The sequence below is a fragment of the Peromyscus eremicus genome, chromosome 6 (genome assembly GCF_949786415.1).
Source record: "Peromyscus eremicus chromosome 6, PerEre_H2_v1, whole genome shotgun sequence".
NCBI lineage: Eukaryota > Metazoa > Chordata > Mammalia > Rodentia > Cricetidae > Peromyscus > Peromyscus eremicus.
The window spans coordinates 26,750,302-26,769,551 of NC_081421.1; the positions used below are offsets into that span (position 1 = coordinate 26,750,302).

At 43.0% G+C, this 19,250-nt stretch overlaps 1 protein-coding gene across 2 annotated transcripts; it reads left to right on the forward strand.

Annotated features, from left to right (window-relative positions):
• Positions 1-858: 858 nt before the first annotated feature.
• Positions 859-13,630, forward strand: Eif5a2 (eukaryotic translation initiation factor 5A2). Of its 2 annotated transcripts, none has more exons than XM_059265294.1 (5): positions 859-1,003; positions 1,588-1,788; positions 2,273-2,377; positions 11,693-11,824; positions 12,521-13,630. In XM_059265294.1, the coding sequence occupies exons 2-5, from the start codon at positions 1,624-1,626 to the stop codon at positions 12,578-12,580; spliced, it is 462 nt and encodes a 153-aa protein (XP_059121277.1). In that variant the 5' UTR covers positions 859-1,003; positions 1,588-1,623; the 3' UTR covers positions 12,581-13,630. The 2 variants fall into 2 exon arrangements, with proteins under 2 accessions (XP_059121277.1, XP_059121276.1); XM_059265293.1 differs by lacking the exon at positions 12,521-13,630 and adding an exon at positions 12,212-12,441 and having other exon boundaries at positions 897-1,003.
• The last annotated feature ends 5,620 nt before the right edge of the window (positions 13,631-19,250 follow it).

Below are 19,250 nucleotides of genomic sequence, written 5' to 3' on the forward strand. Positions count from 1 at the left end.
AAATATGTTCTGCATATGTGTATACATGAATACGAGACTGGGTTTACTTACAAGACGGCAATACCAAGTCGCTGAACGACATGAGCTGGGTTGTGAAGTGAAAAGCTAATTACCTAGATTCTCTGCAAGCTAAGAGAAATGCAACTATGATGAAACTGAACGGGAACCACTCCTCTGAAGAATCTTTGTCTTTAATCCTTAGCAACAAACAACAGCAAAACCCCAAATTCTAGGGCACACCAATGCCAGGAAGACCGCAGGGCAGAGTAGACAGTCTCTGGGCACATGGGTTAGTTCACATCCTGAAGGATTTCCCACCCCTGGGAACACCGCAGAATCCTGCCAGGCTGCACCAGCACGGCACCACAGGGTGTCTGGAGTCCTCTGCCGGCCTACAATGCAGTCATGAAATAACACCGCAACTGGCACTTCGAGCTCCACGCATGGACTGGAACCCCAAGCAGGGCTGCAAGCTGTGCCAGAGGCTTGAATCAAAGTTCACTCCACTACCACTCGGGACACTTGGAAAATCCGCAGGACTTGAGAGTTCAGAAGACCGTTATGTGACAGCATCCACGCACCTGCGTGCCAGGGCTGATGGCCATCCCCAAGGTCAGCAGGGCCCCGAACTGAAGATGAGGATGCATCGCGCCCGGTATCACAACGAAGCTTCAAGCGGTCGACTGCAGCCGGCTCTGCACGCCGGAAGTGCACTAATCCGCAGCACGTGGGGTTGCCAGGGCGCGCTTCACGTGACTGGGCGGGGACTCGGGAAGCCTCGAGCCAATGGGAGGCATGAGGGCGGGGCCTGCGCCGCGCCCGGGCCTATCCCGGAAGTGTGGACCGCGGCGGGGCGGGCCCTGGCGGGGCGGGCCGGGGCGGGGAGCCGGGTGTGGGAAGCGTGGCGGCCCCGCCCCGTCTCCTGGACCAGCCGCGGCCGCCAGCGCCGCCGCAGCCGCAGGGACCGGCGGACGCAGCAAAGGCGTGCGGTGCGGGCCCGAAGGTGAAGACCTGGGGCCGGGCCGGCGGGGCGGGGGCTTCAGCCGGCGACGCTGGGGTCCGGGCGAGGGGAGCAGCCGGGATGCATGGGAACCTGAAGGCGGGCGAGCGCGGGACCGCCGGGCGCAGGCCCTTCGCCGCTGGGCCGAGACCCGGTTGCCAGGGCGGCGCCGCTGCGGGTGCTAGGCGCGCTGAGGGCCAGGTGCTGCCGGCCGGGTGCTCCTGTCCCAGCCTTCCCTGGACCTGCGGCCTGGCTGACACCCCGGCAGCGGGGATGGGGTGGAGGCGCCGGGCCCCGTAGCCCGGCGCAGGAAGGTCGTAGGCACTTCTTGCGGTGGGGTGGTGAGGGTCGGACCTGCTGGCCCAGGGCTGGTGTCGCCTTCACTCCCCTGCGAGCTTCTCTGCGTCTTCCCTCCCTACCTCCACCAAGGGCTGGAAAAGTTTTTAGAGGCCTGAATGGCAAAGTATCCATCACTCAAGAGTGGGTGTCCTACAAACGCAAGTATAACGGGCCGGTGATGCTCGTTGTTACCTGCCCCCAGAATGAGACAGGCCCTTTATTAAAAAGCAAACAAACTTTTTGCATAGTTCCCGCAGAAAAACCACACATCTCCCCAGCCCATCATGGCAGACGAAATTGATTTCACTACTGGAGATGCAGGGGCTTCCAGCACTTACCCTATGCAGTGCTCAGCCCTGCGCAAAAACGGCTTCGTGGTGCTCAAAGGACGACCGTGCAAAATCGTGGAGATGTCAACTTCCAAGACTGGGAAGCATGGTCATGCTAAGGTAAGGCCTTCCAGGTCGTTCTTTGGCTTCAGCGATAAGATCGTTTGTGTCTCATTCTACATGATGAGGTTTCCATATTTAAAATAACTTTTTTTCATCCCTTAGTCTCTGAATGATCAGCTATTTACAGTCCTTAGAATGTTTCATTAACTGGAAACTAAAACTTTCCTGAATCTGGTAATCCAAAACATCTCATTTACAGTTGAAACAACCCTGTTCTTAGAATTCTAAGAGACCTGGTCTTCGTTTTCTGTGGACTTTTGTAATTGAAGTGCTGAGGTCTGTAGTGTGTTGAGTTTTGATTCCATGAAACTGTCAGGTGTTTACTGAACCCCAATTCTATGACCACTGCTACGTTTTTAAAGAAAATAAGATGACCTTGGAAAGGGGTGAAAGAATCCATTCCGATCAGTGTTGGGGTTGTGCCCCGGTGTAGTGAGCTGATACCTGACAGATCAAACGTGTTTCCTGTTCCCTGTGTTAGGTACACCTTGTTGGAATTGATATTTTCACTGGCAAAAAATATGAAGATATTTGTCCTTCTACTCACAACATGGATGTTCCAAATATTAAGAGAAACGATTATCAAGTGAGTACTGATTTCCTTAATAATACTGTTTCAGATGTCTTGAACACCCTATTTAGTAGGAGTTTGACAAGAGTTAAGAGTAGTTTTACAGGGTCCTTTGCTCTCCAATTAGTAGACTCAACTTATCTTACAGATTAGAGAAATAGTGTTTTGTTTTATTCTTGTTAATATTAGTGCTTTTTTAAAATTTTGAAATAGGGGATCCTATATCCTAGGCTGGCCTTGAACTCATTTGTCATTCAAGGATGACCTTCAATTTCTGATCCTCCTGCCTCTACCTGTGAGTGCCGGGATTACAGGGTATGCCCTATTATGCTGTGTTGGGGATCAGACCCAGGGCCTTGTGCATGTTCCTGGCCAGCACCCTCCCATCTGTGCTATTCCTCCAGCCTCTGCTCCTGCATAGTAAAGGCACTGTATTTGGACCAGTGAGATGGCTTCGTAAGAAAGGCACTTGGTGTCAAGGCCTGGCCCTGAGCTCAGTTCCAGACGGAGACAACTGATTCCTGTGTCCTCTGACCTCCACACAGGAGCTGTGAAACACATGTGCCACATACATACATACACTAAATAAGTAAATGTAAATATTTACTTATTGCAAATAAATCTAATATTTAGTAAAATTACTGTTCTCTCTGTTGTAAACTATTTCAGGTTTAGATAGTTCCTTCCTAAGTGTGGTATTTCTTTTCAATGAGCAGACCTAACACTTCCAAGACTGGAATTCATATTCCTACTAACCAAGTTTTTACATGTCAGAATCTGGTATTTTTGAAAGTATTCTGGTATTCTAGGAAGTAACTTGAAAACCATACATATAAAGTGCATGGCCACTGAGTACAAGGAGAAAATGAAGAACTATGCAATTGACTTATTTATATCCACTAATTGTGACCTTTTATTAACATATGTATTTTATAATATAATTTTTACATATTTGTACACATATATATGTATATAATCTTCAAGTTTTAGTTCCAGTTACCCCTGGAGACAGGTCGTGTCTAATGATAGCATTTTGCAGTTTGGAGTGTTGATGGTAACTGACCTTCTAGCATGTGGGGAATTCTGATTGATCGTGGCTAAGCAGTTCTTGTACCAAACGCAGAGTAAAATAAACTTTCCATCTTCTCTGTGTGAGCTTGACCCTTAGCCTTAAGCTGGTCTCTCTGCACCACTACAGAAGGTTTGGGAAGGTCCACATCACCTCATTCACTCAGTGACTTCCTTTGAAGCTATCCACGTGTGAACATTTTTCTAGTTTTAATGTGGTGAACAGTTTTATGTTTTCACTATGCCACTTATGTTTTCTGTATTGAGTCCACACAAATTTAAAATACTTTGATAGTTCCATCAAACACCAACAAGTGATGTTTTGAGTCAAGCAGGTGTAGGTTTGGGTCTGGTCCTGGCACTTTCTAGCTAGGTGGTCTTTTACACAGTGTGTGTTTTCCCAGTGTGCAGCCTTTCCGTCTACAAACCGAGGTTGATTTAGAAAGTGTGTGGCCATAGCAGCTGTGTACACTGACAAGTAGTTCTGTTCTGCTTCACATGCCCTGTGTCAGATTCTCCCTGGTCATTTCCATGTTCTCAGCTCACTGGCTTTAGATGTGGTGTGTAGTAGGCCCTCAGTAAACAGTTAAATGGATATGTGTTTATTCAGTGTGGTGGTGTTTAAGATTAACATGTCGGATTAAGGCTAAGTATAGAATTTACTTTTGCCAAGATGGATTTCTTTTCTCATCCTGTCTGGTGAATGTCTTGAATACTCAGTATTCATCGTATTCAGTGGTGTTTCCCCATGCTCCTACCTGTTGATACTTCGTCAAGCTGACATCACAGTTCACATAATTACTATGGTCGAATTAATGAATCATTGATTGAAGCTTAAAATTGAGCATAAAAGGACAAATTTGGTTCGGATTTTATGTGGGTGTTTAGTAAGGTCCGAGTGTACCCCTCGCTTCCTGTGCAGAAGTTCAGCAGACAGGTGTAATACCAAGGCCAGCATATCGCAGGCCTGGGGCAAAGGGGAGAATTGCTCACTGTGGCCCTGTCTCCACTGCGGACGTTCGCTTTGCTGGTCATGCAGTTTGTGCATTCTCGTTCGTTCTCTTTGAAGTGTTCTGTGGTGGGGGTGTTTGGGTGCCTTCTCAAGCATGCACCCAAGAGGCGTTATTTATTTCTCCCTAGTCCCACCCTTAGTGTGTAGTCCACATGGCACAGTGGATAGTCAAGGATGGTTCAGTCGATTGGATCTCGGTCTCTGTTTTGGCACTTATTACTGTGTGACCTTGGTTGGCAAGTTACCCAGTCTCTCTGGTCTCTTTTTCATCATCAAATTGGGATGTGAATAACAAGCTTCTTACGGGACCGTTTTGAGGCTTGGTGAACACTCAGGACCAGGCCTGACACAGGAGGTAGGTGAACACTCAGGACCAGGCCTGGCACAGGAGGTAGGTGAACACTCAGGACCAGGCCTGGCACAGGAGGTTGGTGAACACTCAGGACCAGGCCTGGCACAGGCTGTTGGTGAACACTCAGGACCAGGCCTGGCACAGGAGGTTGGTGAACACTCAGGACCAGGCCTGGCACAGGAGGTTGGTGAACACTCAGGACCAGGCCTGGCACAGGAGGTTGGTGAACACTCAGGACCAGGCCTGGCACAGGAAGTTCTCAGGGTCTGCAGCTTCCCTTGGCATTGAATGCTTATTTCCAGTCACTCAGTTAGGAACTTGGTTCTGTGAGCTTTCTAATATGTTTATTATACTCTGGTGGTCCTCACTCCCCTCTCCAAGTGCCTTGGTTAAATCCCTGCTTCTGTTATTATCTGGCTCCATGCAGTTCCTTTGCATCTGCTGAATTCAATATTTTGAGTGCCAGTTTGACAGCCAGCCAAAGTGGATTGTGTACATCTATTCAATGTAATAATTTTTTAAAAAATGGGGGAAGAAATATGTTAATATTTACAGATGTAATTTGTGTATTCTTAAAATAAATTCAGGATGCAAGAAAGTGTCTCCTGACTCCTATTCCAAGATTGGCCCAGATTAGAATTGCTAATTTCCATTAGTTTTCTCAAAAGAAGTTATAATTGTCTGGGGCTCTGTGGTGGTGTAAAATAGAAAATGCTTTCAGGCCCTTCGGGGGAATTCCCAAATTGTCCAACGTAGAACTGGCTTGTTTAGGTTATTCTTTGGAGTCACTGCTTTAGAATGTCTGTGCTGCTGTACACTCTACTACAAATTCAGTGTTTTTCTGTTGTTTGAAGACCATTCCTCATAGGGGAGCTCTTAGTACACGACATATAAAGTGCATATCAGAGACCCTTCGGTGATCAGTGGACTGCCAGGATTATTTAACTTTGTGTATGTGTGCCTGCATGCACACACTTGGGGAGGGCAGAGGACAATTTTCCGGAGTTGTTCTCTCCATCTGTCATGTGTGTCCTAGGGATGTAAGGACTTGTAGGCGAGCACCTTTATCCCCTGAGCCATCTCCCAGCCTCCATATTGCAAATTAAAATAATAGTAATAAAGAAAATAATGATGCTATAATTCCCCGTGCTTGAAAATCTTGTTATCATTTTAATCTGTTCTGTGAGTGCCTTGTGTTCTTCAAGGAAGCATTCTGTCTCTGAGAATGGAAAACCACTAAACCAGAATTTAGGGAGAAGGGGCAGATATATTGCTACAGGATCATTAGAGATAACAGCGAAAAGAGCCATGCTAGGTTGCTAAGCCAGTGGCTTCTACTTACAGGAAAAACAGCAGCATGTATTATATTGTAACATGTAGAACAGTACTTGAGGCCCACAAAGTGGTGTCCAGCCATAACAGTGTTTCATCTAATTAAGAACCTCATTTACAGCTGGCACCTACCAGTGAACATCTGCTTACATTTAGAGAGGTCTGTGCATGGACCACTACCCTAGACCTCATTAACAATTTTCCTAGCTTGGTTTTTCCAGTGTCCTCGACCTTCCAACCCAACTCTTGACTCTGCCCATATTCAGTAGAAATCAATACAGTAGAAGTCTCCCCAGCCCCACCATTTGTCACAGCCCCGTCTGCATGGTCCCTCATAACTTTCATGGCCACTGAAAATGACTCTGAAGTTCCTGTTTTTACAGAAAGAATTCCCCATCAAGCCGTTGGTATAAGTCCACGGGGGAGAAGTGGTCAGTGTGGGAGAAAGCACTCTCTGAGTCTGAGCCCCTATCCTGTTACCTTTTGATGCTTCTCACTTGTGGCCTGTGCATACCCAACAGAGTGACGGGCTGGGTCAGGTGACATGCCAGCCAATGCTCATCTTACTGATTGAGGTTATACAATAGGAATGTTGAAGAGTTCACTTCACCAGGACCAGCGTGTTCTGGGAAGTAGCTGAAGAGTGCCAGGAAGAGAAGGCTGAAGTTGAAAGAAGAAAGTCTCACCTTGCATAGTGACGGCTGCTTGCTTTGAAATAGAATGTGAAGCCAAATTCAGAAACTGGGGCTAAGAAAGCACTCGTAGTGACAATCTTCCCTGCCATCTGCTGTATATTAGTAATACAAACACGGGCAGAAAAACAAAACAAAACCACCCTTCCCATAACCCCCTCTCTACTCTCTTCCTTATTCTGGGCACATCATTGGCAGGATCTGTGGTCACTAACGCCCCTGCACCCTTCCAATTGTCTCGTCCTCTCTCAGCCCACTGCGCCTCCCTCCCCAGCATTTATAGTTCCAGTGCTCTCGCTTTCTAGAATTCTGCATCTTTTTCCCTGTGTACTTCTATTTTTTCTCTGTGTGTGCATGTATGCGCACTCACCCATGGTAGTAGTCAGTTCTCTTCTTCCACATGTGGATTCCAGGAATCAAAGGCAGATCATCAGGCTTCTGCAGCAAATGCTTTTCTGCTGAGCTGTCTCAGCAGCTGTATTTTTCTTTTTAATGTGGAATTTTCTGAGTATCAAAATCCCACATACATATCACCTGGATTTGATACTTATCAATGTATGACAACTCCTACTCCTTTGAAAAACGTTTTATTCTTTAGAAATTTCATATGCGAATGCAGTGCAGTTAAGTGATATCTGCTCTTCCTCCTGCAGCACCCCAGGCCTGCCCCTCCCACAGCTCTCCCCAACTTCACATCTCTCTTTATTGTGTAACCACTGGGTCCAGTAAGTGCTGCCTGTGCACGTGGATAGATAGGGCGTCATCTCTGGAGTGGGGAAACCAACTGGGCCCTTCCTGAACTCAGGTCCACATGCCCCTGCCTCTGGGGTGCAAGGATTGAGGGGTTAAGGGCTTCCACCGCCACACCCGGCGGAATCTTAGGTTTTCTCTAACGTTATTAGATATACGTGTCATCATTGCCTCATTCCGTTCATTTCAAGGAAACAAAGCAATGATGCTGTATTCCTCCATTTCTTTGAGAGCAGACTACTTCTGTGGAAACTCTTCATCGCCTGCTTTGTTTTACCGTGAGGACTAGGGCACACATCTCCTGAGTACATTCTCATGCATGTGTGCAAGTACACAGGAATAAATACATCACTCTGCCTTTTGTTACCAGGGATTTCAACATTTAAAAAACACCTCTCTCTCTCCCTCTCCTCTCTCCTCTCTTCTTCTTCTCTTCTTCTCTCTCTCTCTCTTTACCCGCTCCCTATCCCTCTCTCCCTCATTCTCTGTGTGTGTGTGCATGTGCGCATGCGTGGGTATATATGTGTGCACACAGGGACACACACACACACACACACCACGATGGAACTGTGGAGGTCAGGAAGACTTGAGGGAGTTGGTTCTCCTACTGTGTAATAACTGAGCTCAAATTGTCTGCTTGGCAGCAAGTTCCCTACCCGCTGGGCCATCTCACCCGCTCCCATTATCAGCTTCTGAAATGGTCTGCTCCAAGTATGCACTGAAGATAACCAATAAACTGATCTTTACTAGGAACTCAGACAACAGTGTATTTGAGTTCCAGTACATTATCATTGTCTTCCATATTAATTTCCAGGTGGTTTTGTTACTGGCCAAAGTGAACTTAGTCACACTAATTCCTGAGTCCCTTTGGACTGTGCCTAACAGTCTTGATAGTTCCTCATACTCTAGTGAAGTATGACGTTCATCATGTACACTAACCACTCTGAACATGAAATCACCTAGTTTCCCAAGTAGCCCTTGATTATTTCAGTAAGACATTTTAGTAAAGAGAAGACACCACATTTCAGTGCCAGTAAGTCTCAGGTCAGGAGTCTGGGACACCAACTGCGTGTATTATATGTGTTCTAATCCAAAAGGCTTTGAGAATTTAACAGTAACACCATTGGCTTCTTCCTTCATTTTGAGAGAAAGAACCATATTTAGACCATAACAATCTTGCAGATACCACCCTAGTAGTCAGGTGGTCAGGGTTAGCATCTCCATTAGTGTGATAAGTACATTTGCCTCCTGGTGTGATTGGTACTCCAAGGATACATCATTTAGATAGTTTCTTCCAAAAATATATTACATGAATTACAAAGTAACAAGGCAGACCCAGACTGAGCGACACCCTGTAAATGAAGTCAGTGTCAATGTCTTGACAGGCAGGGTGATAGAGCTGCTCCACATTACAAGAAACAAAACCCACACAAGAGCAGAGAACTTCAGTGTGTTATCCAGGCATGGTAAGGTGCTATCAGAATATCAGGACAAGTGACACATTTGAAGATGGGTAAAAGATTAGTGTGGACAGTTTACATAAGAGTGTGTCCGTGTTTGGGGGGTAAACGCACTGAAGTGTTTATATCTGAAAAGTCGTGATCTGTGAAACGTGTTCTCAAATGATTCAGCAAAAACAAGAATGTGTAGCAGTGTATTTTGTATACTGTATGTATGTGTACACACACACACATACAAAGACATACACAGACAGTTTAGGTGCTAACAAGGGATGAATCTAGGTAAAGATGGGCACTGTTTAAATAATTTCCTTAACATTCACATATGTTCGGCTTCACTGTATGCTTATATTACAGTTATGCAGTTTTGTCTTGAAATACTTCATACATTTCACCGCAGTTCATTTCATGAATTCTGACTCTTAAAACAATATATTTGTAAATAATTATAAGATCCCAGTGTTATTATCTGGCTCCTGTGTTTCAGTCACTGGTAGCAATAGGAACCCTTCATCCTGAAGTATGGCATTCTACCTCAGGAGCCGCTGAAAGGGCACAGTCTGCCTCCTGTAAGCACTTGCCTGTCCTCAGAGATGTAAACACTGTGTGTGTGCCTCACACTGCTTGTTCTCCTCTGTTTCCCCAGCTTCTTCTCCAACACTTCAGTGAATAAAAGTCCATTGTTGTAGATTTATACACTGTGCGAAGATGTGTTGCTGTGACTGGTGTAATAAAAAGCTGAATGGCCACTAGCTAGGCAGGAGAGAATAGGTGGGATTTCCAAGGAGAGAGAGAACTCTGGGAAGAGGAGAGGCAGGCAGACACCAGGAAGATGCAAAACAAATTGGAGATGCAGTACAGAGGAGAGGTAATCCAGCCATGTGATAGAAGGTAGATTAGTAGAAGCAGGTTAACTTGAGTCCTAAGAGCTATTTGAGAAAAAGCCTAAGCTAAGGCCAAGATTTCATAATTAATAATAAGTCTCTGTGACATTATTTATGGGCTAATGGTCCCCACAAGAAAATACTGCTACAGTTCATAGTATTCACTGTGTAGAATCGAGGCTTGACTCTTCTTCGCATAGCAAGCCTGTTAAGTGGTGTTCATGGAACACTTTGAAACTCCTATGTATTATGCTGGCTTATGTCATAGAGCTGGTTACAGATGTCAAGGCCCATGTCCCATTACATACACACACACACACACACACGCATGTATATGTATGTATGTAGTATGTATGTATGTATGTATGTGTGTATGTATGTAAGCAGCTGATAGTCCAGCTGAGTGGTTTTTGCAAAGTGTCTTGGAATTGTAGGCACACTGATGGTGGGGACTTGCTGTTTTCCTCACTCCTGTAATAAAAGAGTTCATATGGGGCTGGAGACACAGCCCAGCAGTTAAGAGCAGGTACTGCTGTTCTGTAGAACCCAAGTTCAGTTCCCAGCTCTCACATTGGGAGGCTCACAACTACCTTAAACTCTCTCTTCTGAGGATTCTGGCACCTCTGATCTCTCTAAGCTCCTATACAGATAAACACACAGATGCACACATGCACAGCTACACATAATTAGAAAAATATTTTTAAAGCATTATATCAAAAAGTGTGCTTTTTTACAGGTTAGATTGTGACTGTAAGAGAAGGTAATGTTAAGCGTCTGTCACCATCCCTCCCTGAGGGTCTACAGACAGTGAGTGGATCCTAGTGGAGGGAGAGACCTCTCCTTCAGTGGTGTAGTGCCAGAAAGCTGCAGCAGACGCCTCTAAACAACCTTCACCCATGCTTCCGTACGCAACCCTGATAGCTCACCAAGAAATGAGAAGACTTGAAAGTAGAAGAGGGCCTAGGTGAGATCAGCTGCAGGGGTGGGTCAAGAGATGGTAACGGGGAAATAAGATCAAAATACTATATATATAGATATAGATATATAGAGAGAGATATAGAGAGAGATGATAGAGTATATTGTATATTGTATATTGTATAGATGTATACATTTGTGTATAGACATATAGATGTACAGAAGTGTTTTAAAAAATCTGTTAACACTGGTCTGAAGACCAAAAATTTCCACTTAACTTTACTTGTAATCTAATTATAAAATGCATCATTTTAATAGTGAAAAAACTAAAAATAACTTTGATGTCCACTAACAGAAATTTTTGCATACAGTATGTTCATGTACATGTGTGGTGGTTAGAGGAAAATAGTTATATTTTCTGATTTGCAAGGTTTCTAGAGCATATTGTTAAAAAGTTTACTGCACTGTATCATTTTCTTTAGGAACAGCTTTGTTGTATTGTGTCTAACTATGAATGCCTTGGCAGTGCAGGAAGTGGTGAGGCTAGTCCAGGGACTGAATTACACATCTCTTCTGGGGCTGTTACACATGCCTGCGTTTTACTCTTTTTTTCTTTTTGAAACAAGGTCTCACTGTTTACTGCTGGCTGGCCTGGAGCTTGCAATGTAGACCAGGTTAACCTCTGCCTCCCAAGTGCTAGGTAGGACTAGAGGCATGAGGCATGTTAGCATTTTGAATGCCACAAATCTGTTGATGTATTGCTGTGTTCTTATCCACCCTAATGTGTGTTGCAGTTGAACTGTGTAAACATTACAACAAAGAGGATATGATCTAATCAGTATGCACTTGTAATTTCTTCTAATAGCTCATATGCATTCAGGATGGTTACCTTTCCCTGCTAACAGAAACTGGTGAAGTCCGAGAGGATCTTAAGCTGCCAGAAGGTGAACTGGGCAAAGAAATAGAAGGAAAATACAATGCAGGTGAAGATGTGCAGGTAAGACCAATGGCAGACTCTCGAAGCCATGTTTTTAAACTGGCCCTGAACAGGTCAACATAAAACAATAGGTGCAGACCTCAGCTTCCCGAGGGCCTCTGCTTTGCAGGGGTCATTATATGAGCACCTTGCTGTCTGTGTGTTTCTTCACTTTTAATAAAAGTAGTTTTCATCTGTTCACACACACAACAGTAATACATAAAATAAATTCCAAAAGCTGTGAAATACAACTTTAAAATATGCTGAAATGTTGAAATGATCTCCATAAAGCAATTTCCATGGCATCCTTACAGACCTATTACCAAAGAAAGCATCAGGTTTGGAAGGTGCTTTTGTTTGTTAGTTTTCTTTGTTCTGGATTGACATGGAACTCCATACTTATTTTAGATCTACCTATGAATTTAAGGAATGAAAGAAGTACAGAGGGGAAAGATGAACTCCTTGTTCTAACTCAGAAGTATAATATGAAGTAACTGTTGATAGAGTGTGTCCAGTTTACTTGGAAGTCGTCCTGAGCTACCATCTGAGGAATTCTACTCTAGAAAACTGTCCTGAAGATAGGCTAACTGCTTTGGATTACCCCTTGACAAATTCATTATAAAAGAAATCCACAAGTATACTGTATTGGATGAACACAACACATCTTTTCTGCGTATTACCTCCTGAGTAACTCTTTGCTTGCCTTTCCCCTTCTAGGTGTCTGTCATGTGTGCCATGAGTGAAGAATATGCTGTAGCCATAAAGCCCTGCAAATAGACAGGACCATCTGCACGAGCAGGTCCATTAGGTCTGGATCTAGTTGTCCCAAAGCTATGGCCTTCATAAGCAACCTCACGTTTTATTTTTGTTATGTGTCTATTGTTTTGAAATTGTGCTGGCTTAGTTTTGCAGGCAGTTAGCAACTTTAAAAGAATATATCAAGATGTATAATTTTATAAGTATCTTTCCTATAACATTCCTGCAGTTTTCAGTATGTGACCATAAGAAACAGATAAAACAGCTTCAGTAGATGTCACTTGTCTGAGCAAATCACTCCTGAACTTCAGTGGTTAACAAACCAGGGTTTTCAATCAACAATGTAGCATCTAGTGCAATAGAAGTTTCATGCATTTCAGTTGAACTATTCTTTGCTGATTCCAGACTCAATAGCTAGAATTCATAGATTATAAAATGGAATTGTCAAAGCTCCAGGCTCTGTGTGGCAGACACACTTCCTGAAACTAAACTCATCAAAAAATGTCGTTATCTTGGTGGCCAGGTGTCCCATGTATTACCTCCATTATGTTTTTCTTTGCCAAATTGGTGACAGACCTCCATAGGGGTTTAGTACCTGCCGTGGTTGACAGAGGAAATAGAACTGCGGGGTAGATGTGAGCAACTGAGCAAGTGAGCAGGTGCTAAGGGAGACGCGGGACAGTGGCCGGGGTAGTGGGACGGTGGGCTTTATTCAAGACCTTCTAGTCAGCATACAAAATAGAGTGGGCTCTAGTTGTGTTTTTGCCTCTGCCTATGTCCCCAGCCTCTGCCCCAGCACCAAAAGGACGGGCCTTACAGGGACTCTGCCCAACTTCCAACCATTATTTGTGGGTGTTCATAATGTTGGTAATCCAGCCCTTCTCACAATTTTTTAAGTATATTTGTTTTTGACGTTAGCTATAATTAGGAATTCTTAAGTTGCTTTGGAATTCTTGACTTGATTTTTTAAATGTCTCTATGCTTTTCTAAAGTGAAATAGACGTAAACCGTGGAAGAAGTATTACCTTATTTGAAAATTAACTTATTTTAAGTGTATATATATATATATATATATATATATATATATATATATATATATATATATATTTTATTCTCTTGTGACTTCTGTTACTGATGTAAAATCTAACTAGGAAAGGATTCTGTGAACTGGATTATTTAAATATGTTATGGGTGATGCCCCTCCATTTCTGTTTAGATTTTTGGATTGTATGTAGATTGTGTCCAGAATCATAGACATGGTTCTGGGTTTGTGAAGAACTCTGACAAAAATCACAATCATAGCATTGGAATGCAGCTTAGAACAAAATCCTGTAGCCCCTGATTCTCTGACCCTGGCTCTCGCTCGGGTCTCTTCCTTGTCTGCAACCGCAAAGTCCTGTGTTCCCATCTAGACACACCTCTGCGACATTGCAGCTGATCTGATCAGCAGTGGGGAATAGCAGTAGAAATGCCAAGATTTTAGTTGCTTAATTTGTATGCAGTTTTGAATTTTGTCTTAGCCTCCACAAACCAATCCAGAGAAGAAGAAAGATACTTTAAGAGAAGTTCCAGGAAGAGACTTCTAAAGCACAAGAAAAAATTCAAGTCATAGCCAGTTGACTTTAGTGTGACCTTTTAGCTTTTGCCCATGCAAAGCACAATTAGGAATTAGGCTGAAATCTTCTCAAATATGTTCTACATACTGCTTCAGATTTCCGGTGTTTTTGTGTGTACCTTAGTTGTACTGATTGGTGTGTTACCCACAGGAATTCCAAAAAGTTATTTCTACTGTTTCCTGGTCATCTGGCCAATTAATAACCATGCCGGTGTTTTGATTTCATATTACTTCAGGACTAGCATGCCCTTGTTCTTCCTAACTCGTCAAATTTCACATGAATCTCTATTTTCCTTTGCAGTATAAGAGTGAATAGCAGTGTATCTCTAGCTCCATACCTTGAATGGCAAAAGTATTTCATGTTAAGTACTCTATGAAGTGTACATACTCCAATATGTATAGATTTTAAAGATACAGGACTGTTTATTTTCACATAAATGTTTCTCTTAGAGCAAAATATTTCATTTAGTACAGGGAAGCAGAGAACATATATATTTTTAACATAAACCAGGAATGGCTTCTTTGGACATGAGAGAAATGCTAACAGGTGATCCCTCGTGCTGGTTGTACTGTTGTAGCAGATCTCCAGTTTCAGAAGCACCGTGAAGAGAATGGAGACTCATTGGCTGTCACTGCAAATTCATGTCTGTACAGTTTTCCTTCTTTCTTTGCTGTTTAGACAGTATGAACAGGTTGAATGTTTTCATTCTAGAACAACAGACTTTGTTTCTACTGTGAAGATTTTGTTACACTGGTACAGTCCTTTGCCTCTGACCCTTGGGCCTTAACTTGGCCTTCTAATCCTTGATGCCCTGGGGGGGCTGCCAGTCACTTGGTTACCAACCAAACTCTTGACTCTGTTCCCCCTCGTAGTACAGATTTCTGTGCCAGTGCTTTATATCAGTGACCAAAACTCTTGAGGCCAGGCATGATGTCTTTAGCAGAAGATACTGCAATATATTTAGAATATTTGGGGACACATGCTTTTCATTACCGTGTGTGTGTGTGTGTGTGTGTGTGTGTGTGTGTGTGTGTGTGTGTGTATAAACACACTTCGCTCTGTTCTTTTCTCAAAGTCCTTCCAACTATTAAAGTACTGTAGTCTGTAGTGCCTCAAATGTTGGGTTTTTTAATAAGTTTTCCAGAATTTGATTTTATACTTCTGAGGTTTCCCAATTAGATTGTTTCTAGTTGAGCTGGAATTTGGATGCATTGTTCTCAGGGCTGTTTGTGCTACAAGCTGCAGTGTCGTTATTTTAAAGCTAGCTGTCTACAAACAGATTGCAGGTTTTTCTCGTCATAATATTGTAATACATAGAAACAGAAATTCTTGTATAACATAATTAAGCTATATGGTAAGTATTTAAGAAGAATGGGAGCATTAGTAGCAGCTGTGCTGGGATCTTCCCAGTGGTCTTGCCTTGAAATCTTGTCCTTGGTGATGTATCTGTTAGTAAACTTTTGGCATGGACCCCAAAGAAGGTTTTGGAGCCAGACATGGATGCAGTGGATCTCAGACACATTCAAGAACAGACAGGAAATCCCTAACTCTTTGGGTATCTTAAAATGTTTACATATTAAATTCATATTTGCTATGAGAAAATGCAGATCTCTAGTATGAGAGCAAAACTATCAAAACATATTTCCATAAACAGTCTATTGTGCCGATGAACCTTCAAATCTTGTGATGTTCAGGTATAATGTTTCCTAGTTCTCAAGCCTTTGTTTCTCTTAGCATTCTGATGAGTAATAGGCAACAAAGATTTTTTTAAATCTGTGGTAGAAAAATCTTAAAATTGAATCTATTAACTTAAATCTATGAAATGTGTTCTCTGAATTGGACAAACAGCATTATTATTTGATTGTACAGGGAACATTGGAACTTAGCTATGGAGCACAGATGTTCTGTGGAAACACAGTTTCGAGTCACTGTGTAATTTAATTTGTCTATTAACTAAACACTCAAACACCAACATAACTACCCAGTGAGGTCAAGTGCCCGAAGAGAGCTGTAAACATTTGGTAATCTGTCTCCTTCATGTGGAGGGCCCGTCTTCGGGCCGTGCACACAAGGCCATCACCTGCTGGAAACACTTATTGCCAAGCTTTTCCATCGCTGCTGGTCACATCTTAAAACAGATCTGACCCTAGTAAGTAAGAAGGGAGATTCTGTATTTATATGAAGTTCTTAGAAACCATTTCTTGATGTTGGTGGGACTTGGTTCATCTTAGTTTGAAACTGTACTTTTAAGAACACTGGATACTAAACTCTTCAGCAGCAACTGAAGAGCCTATTAAAGAGCAGAGCTGCACTCATAAGCTGACTCGTCACCATGGTTAATCTATCTACAAGTAAGCACTCACTGTTGTTATGAAGTATACTCCAAATGACTAGTTCTAAACCACGACTTGAAATAGACTTTACCCTCCTCCCAGAAGAAAACAGATCAGATGACGTTGTCTAATCCATTGGCACTTTGTTAGCTGTGTATTTTTTTTTTTTTGGTCTGAAATATAGGATACTTCTTGAATTTACTTGCAAATGTTTTAGTTAAAACTAAAATTGTAAGATCTGTATATTATAATTGTGTGTTTTACATTTTGAAAATGAGTAAACTTTGAATGTTAAGTCTCCAGCTATATTAAAATACCCTTTAAAATGCAAAATCTTATTAATGATAACATTTTGTTACCTTAAAATATATGTCTGTTAACTTCATGTTATATTAAATGAAAATAAACTTAAGAGTGCACAATTCTTATATGTGTACATTCTTAAAATATTTTTATACTACAAAATTGTATTCACTGTGTATAGAACTTCTAAAAAAAGCTTTCCATTTTTATTGTCTCATGTGCTAGGTCCTTACTTGTGGTGTATACCTTTATGGCTAAGAATAATAATCTCTAACTTTGAGTTCCAGGCTAGGTATAAACTTGTCTTCCTTTTAAGTTCTGAAATTCTATGCTAGCCAGGCATGATGGTGCACCAGAAGTTGTAGCAGGAGGGTAATCCTGAGTTCAAGGCCAACCTGGGCTGTGTGGCAAGACCTTACTCAGATAACGAAGAGCCATCCTGTAGATCTGATACAGTGGTTGCAGTCGTGAACTCACAGCTGCACTGAGCCTACACAGACCTGACCCAGTCAGCTGTCAGTCATGGGAGAAGTGCTCACAGGCCTCCTCTTCACTGCTGCACTGCACTGGCGCTTAGTTCCCAGCAGAGGGAAAATCACTGGCTACTCTTGGGCCCACTGCTGAGGCCACTAGGCTCCAACTCCAGGCTCTAAAAACCCATAGTCAGTGTGGTGGTCCTGGTTAAATCTGTGAAGAAGCGTGAACATGAAGAAAGGGTGTAGTGTGGGGTCAGGGCACAGGAGTGCGAGTGGTTGGTGTGTCTTGTGTGTGTGTGTCAAACCATCAGATATACAAATACATGTATAAAACTAAAAGTGTTTTTGTTTGGTTTGAACTTTTATTTGTTTAGGGGTTTTTGGAGTTTTCTTTTTTGTTTGGTTTGGTGTGGGGTTTCCTGGTATAGCCCAGATTAACTTGAATCTTGGGTCCTCCCTCCTCCAATTTCTGAATGCTGGGATTACACTGGCATCACATGTGGCCATTCATTTTGTTAAGTATGTAAAGTAGTTACTTGGTGCAGGGTTCAACAGGAAATAGAAAATATCTTGCTATCTTTGTGCCCATTCTCTACATCCTTCCAGAACATTATGTGCCAAAAAGGTTAATGGTCCATTCACCCCTGATGTGCCAGGGCCTCAGGTGTCCCTTCCCTGCCAGCTGGGTTTGCTGTCTCCACAGTGGCCTAAGTGGAGTGACAAGTCCTTGCATGGAACCCTCCACCTTCCAGTTCTCACTCTGACATGTGACCAGGTTGCCTGTAAGTAGCTCAGTGCTTTCTCTCGTTCATGTACTTTCTCTGGCACGATGAGCCATGCCAGGTTACCATAGCAGTTACCACTTTATATATACGATCATTATTACTAATAACCTTAACCTTCCAGGTCTACAAGCCAGAGTTAGACAGTAAAGAAATACCCAGCCGGGCGGTGGTGGCGCACATCTTTAATCCCAGCACTCGGGAGGCAGAGCCAGGCGGATCTCTGCAAGTTCGAGGCCAGCCTGGACTACCAAGTGAGTTCCAGGAAAGGCGCAAAGCTACACAGAGAAACCCTGTCTCAAAAAACCAAAAAAAAAAAAAAAAAAAAAGAAATACCCAGTTAGGCTTCCATCCTCTGTCCCCACACTTTGCTCTTACTTGCAGATACTAAGATCCCAGCTTCCCAGAAGTATATGTCAGAGGGGAAAAAACAAAAAGGGTTGATATAGATTATGTGTCATAGTCTTAGTGTCTCTCTGCTCCCTCATGTTGACATCCAAATGGGGACATCTGTAGAATCACCACATGTTAAGGTCATGAGGCCACGCCCCCAGGAAATTAAAACATCCAATCCCACATTACATTCAGCAGACATTGGTAACTACAATCAATGGCTGTGCATTGTCTCAGAAGGCTAACTAGCAAGGTCTTACCTGCATCCTGGGAGTTCTTTCTTAATGTAATCAAAATAATATTCTGGCCACTCCCAGAGATGGTTCCCAGTACTCAAGTGACATGTGTCCTGAGTTCAGGAAAGCCCAAACACTTGGCAAGCTTTGATACCATCAGATCCCAACACATTCCCAGAGGGAGAACAGGCATATGTTTAAGCAACATTCATAGTACATCCGTCTTTTTTGTTCTCAATTATGTGCATACTTTAAATGGTCAGGGCCCCCATTTTTATTTATGTATAGGCACACACATATCACTAGCATCCTGAATTAGAGAAGTACCTTTCCTTCAAAAGTATATGGAACTTTGACAAACAAAATATTAATATTGAGATATTGAGAACACAAAATGATAAGATTCTATAGAGATTTTAAAATTAAGTGGACTAGGGGGGCTATCACTGTAACCCCAGTGTTCCTGAGTCTAAGGCAAGAGGATGGTGGGTACAAGACCACCCTGGGCTACGTAGCAAGATCTTGTCTCTCACATGCAACTTGCATTGTGAA

Excerpts from the sequence above, each read along its gene's own strand:
- Eif5a2 (XM_059265294.1), top strand. The coding sequence starts at position 1,624 with ATGGCAGACGAAATTGATTTCACTACTGGAGATGCAGGGGCTTCCAGC. Across the intron at positions 1,789-2,272 it reads GGAAGCATGGTCATGCTAAG|GTACACCTTGTTGGAATTGA; the intron begins GTAAGGCCTTCC and ends TCCCTGTGTTAG. Across the intron at positions 11,825-12,520 it reads ATGCAGGTGAAGATGTGCAG|GTGTCTGTCATGTGTGCCAT; the intron begins GTAAGACCAATG and ends TTCCCCTTCTAG.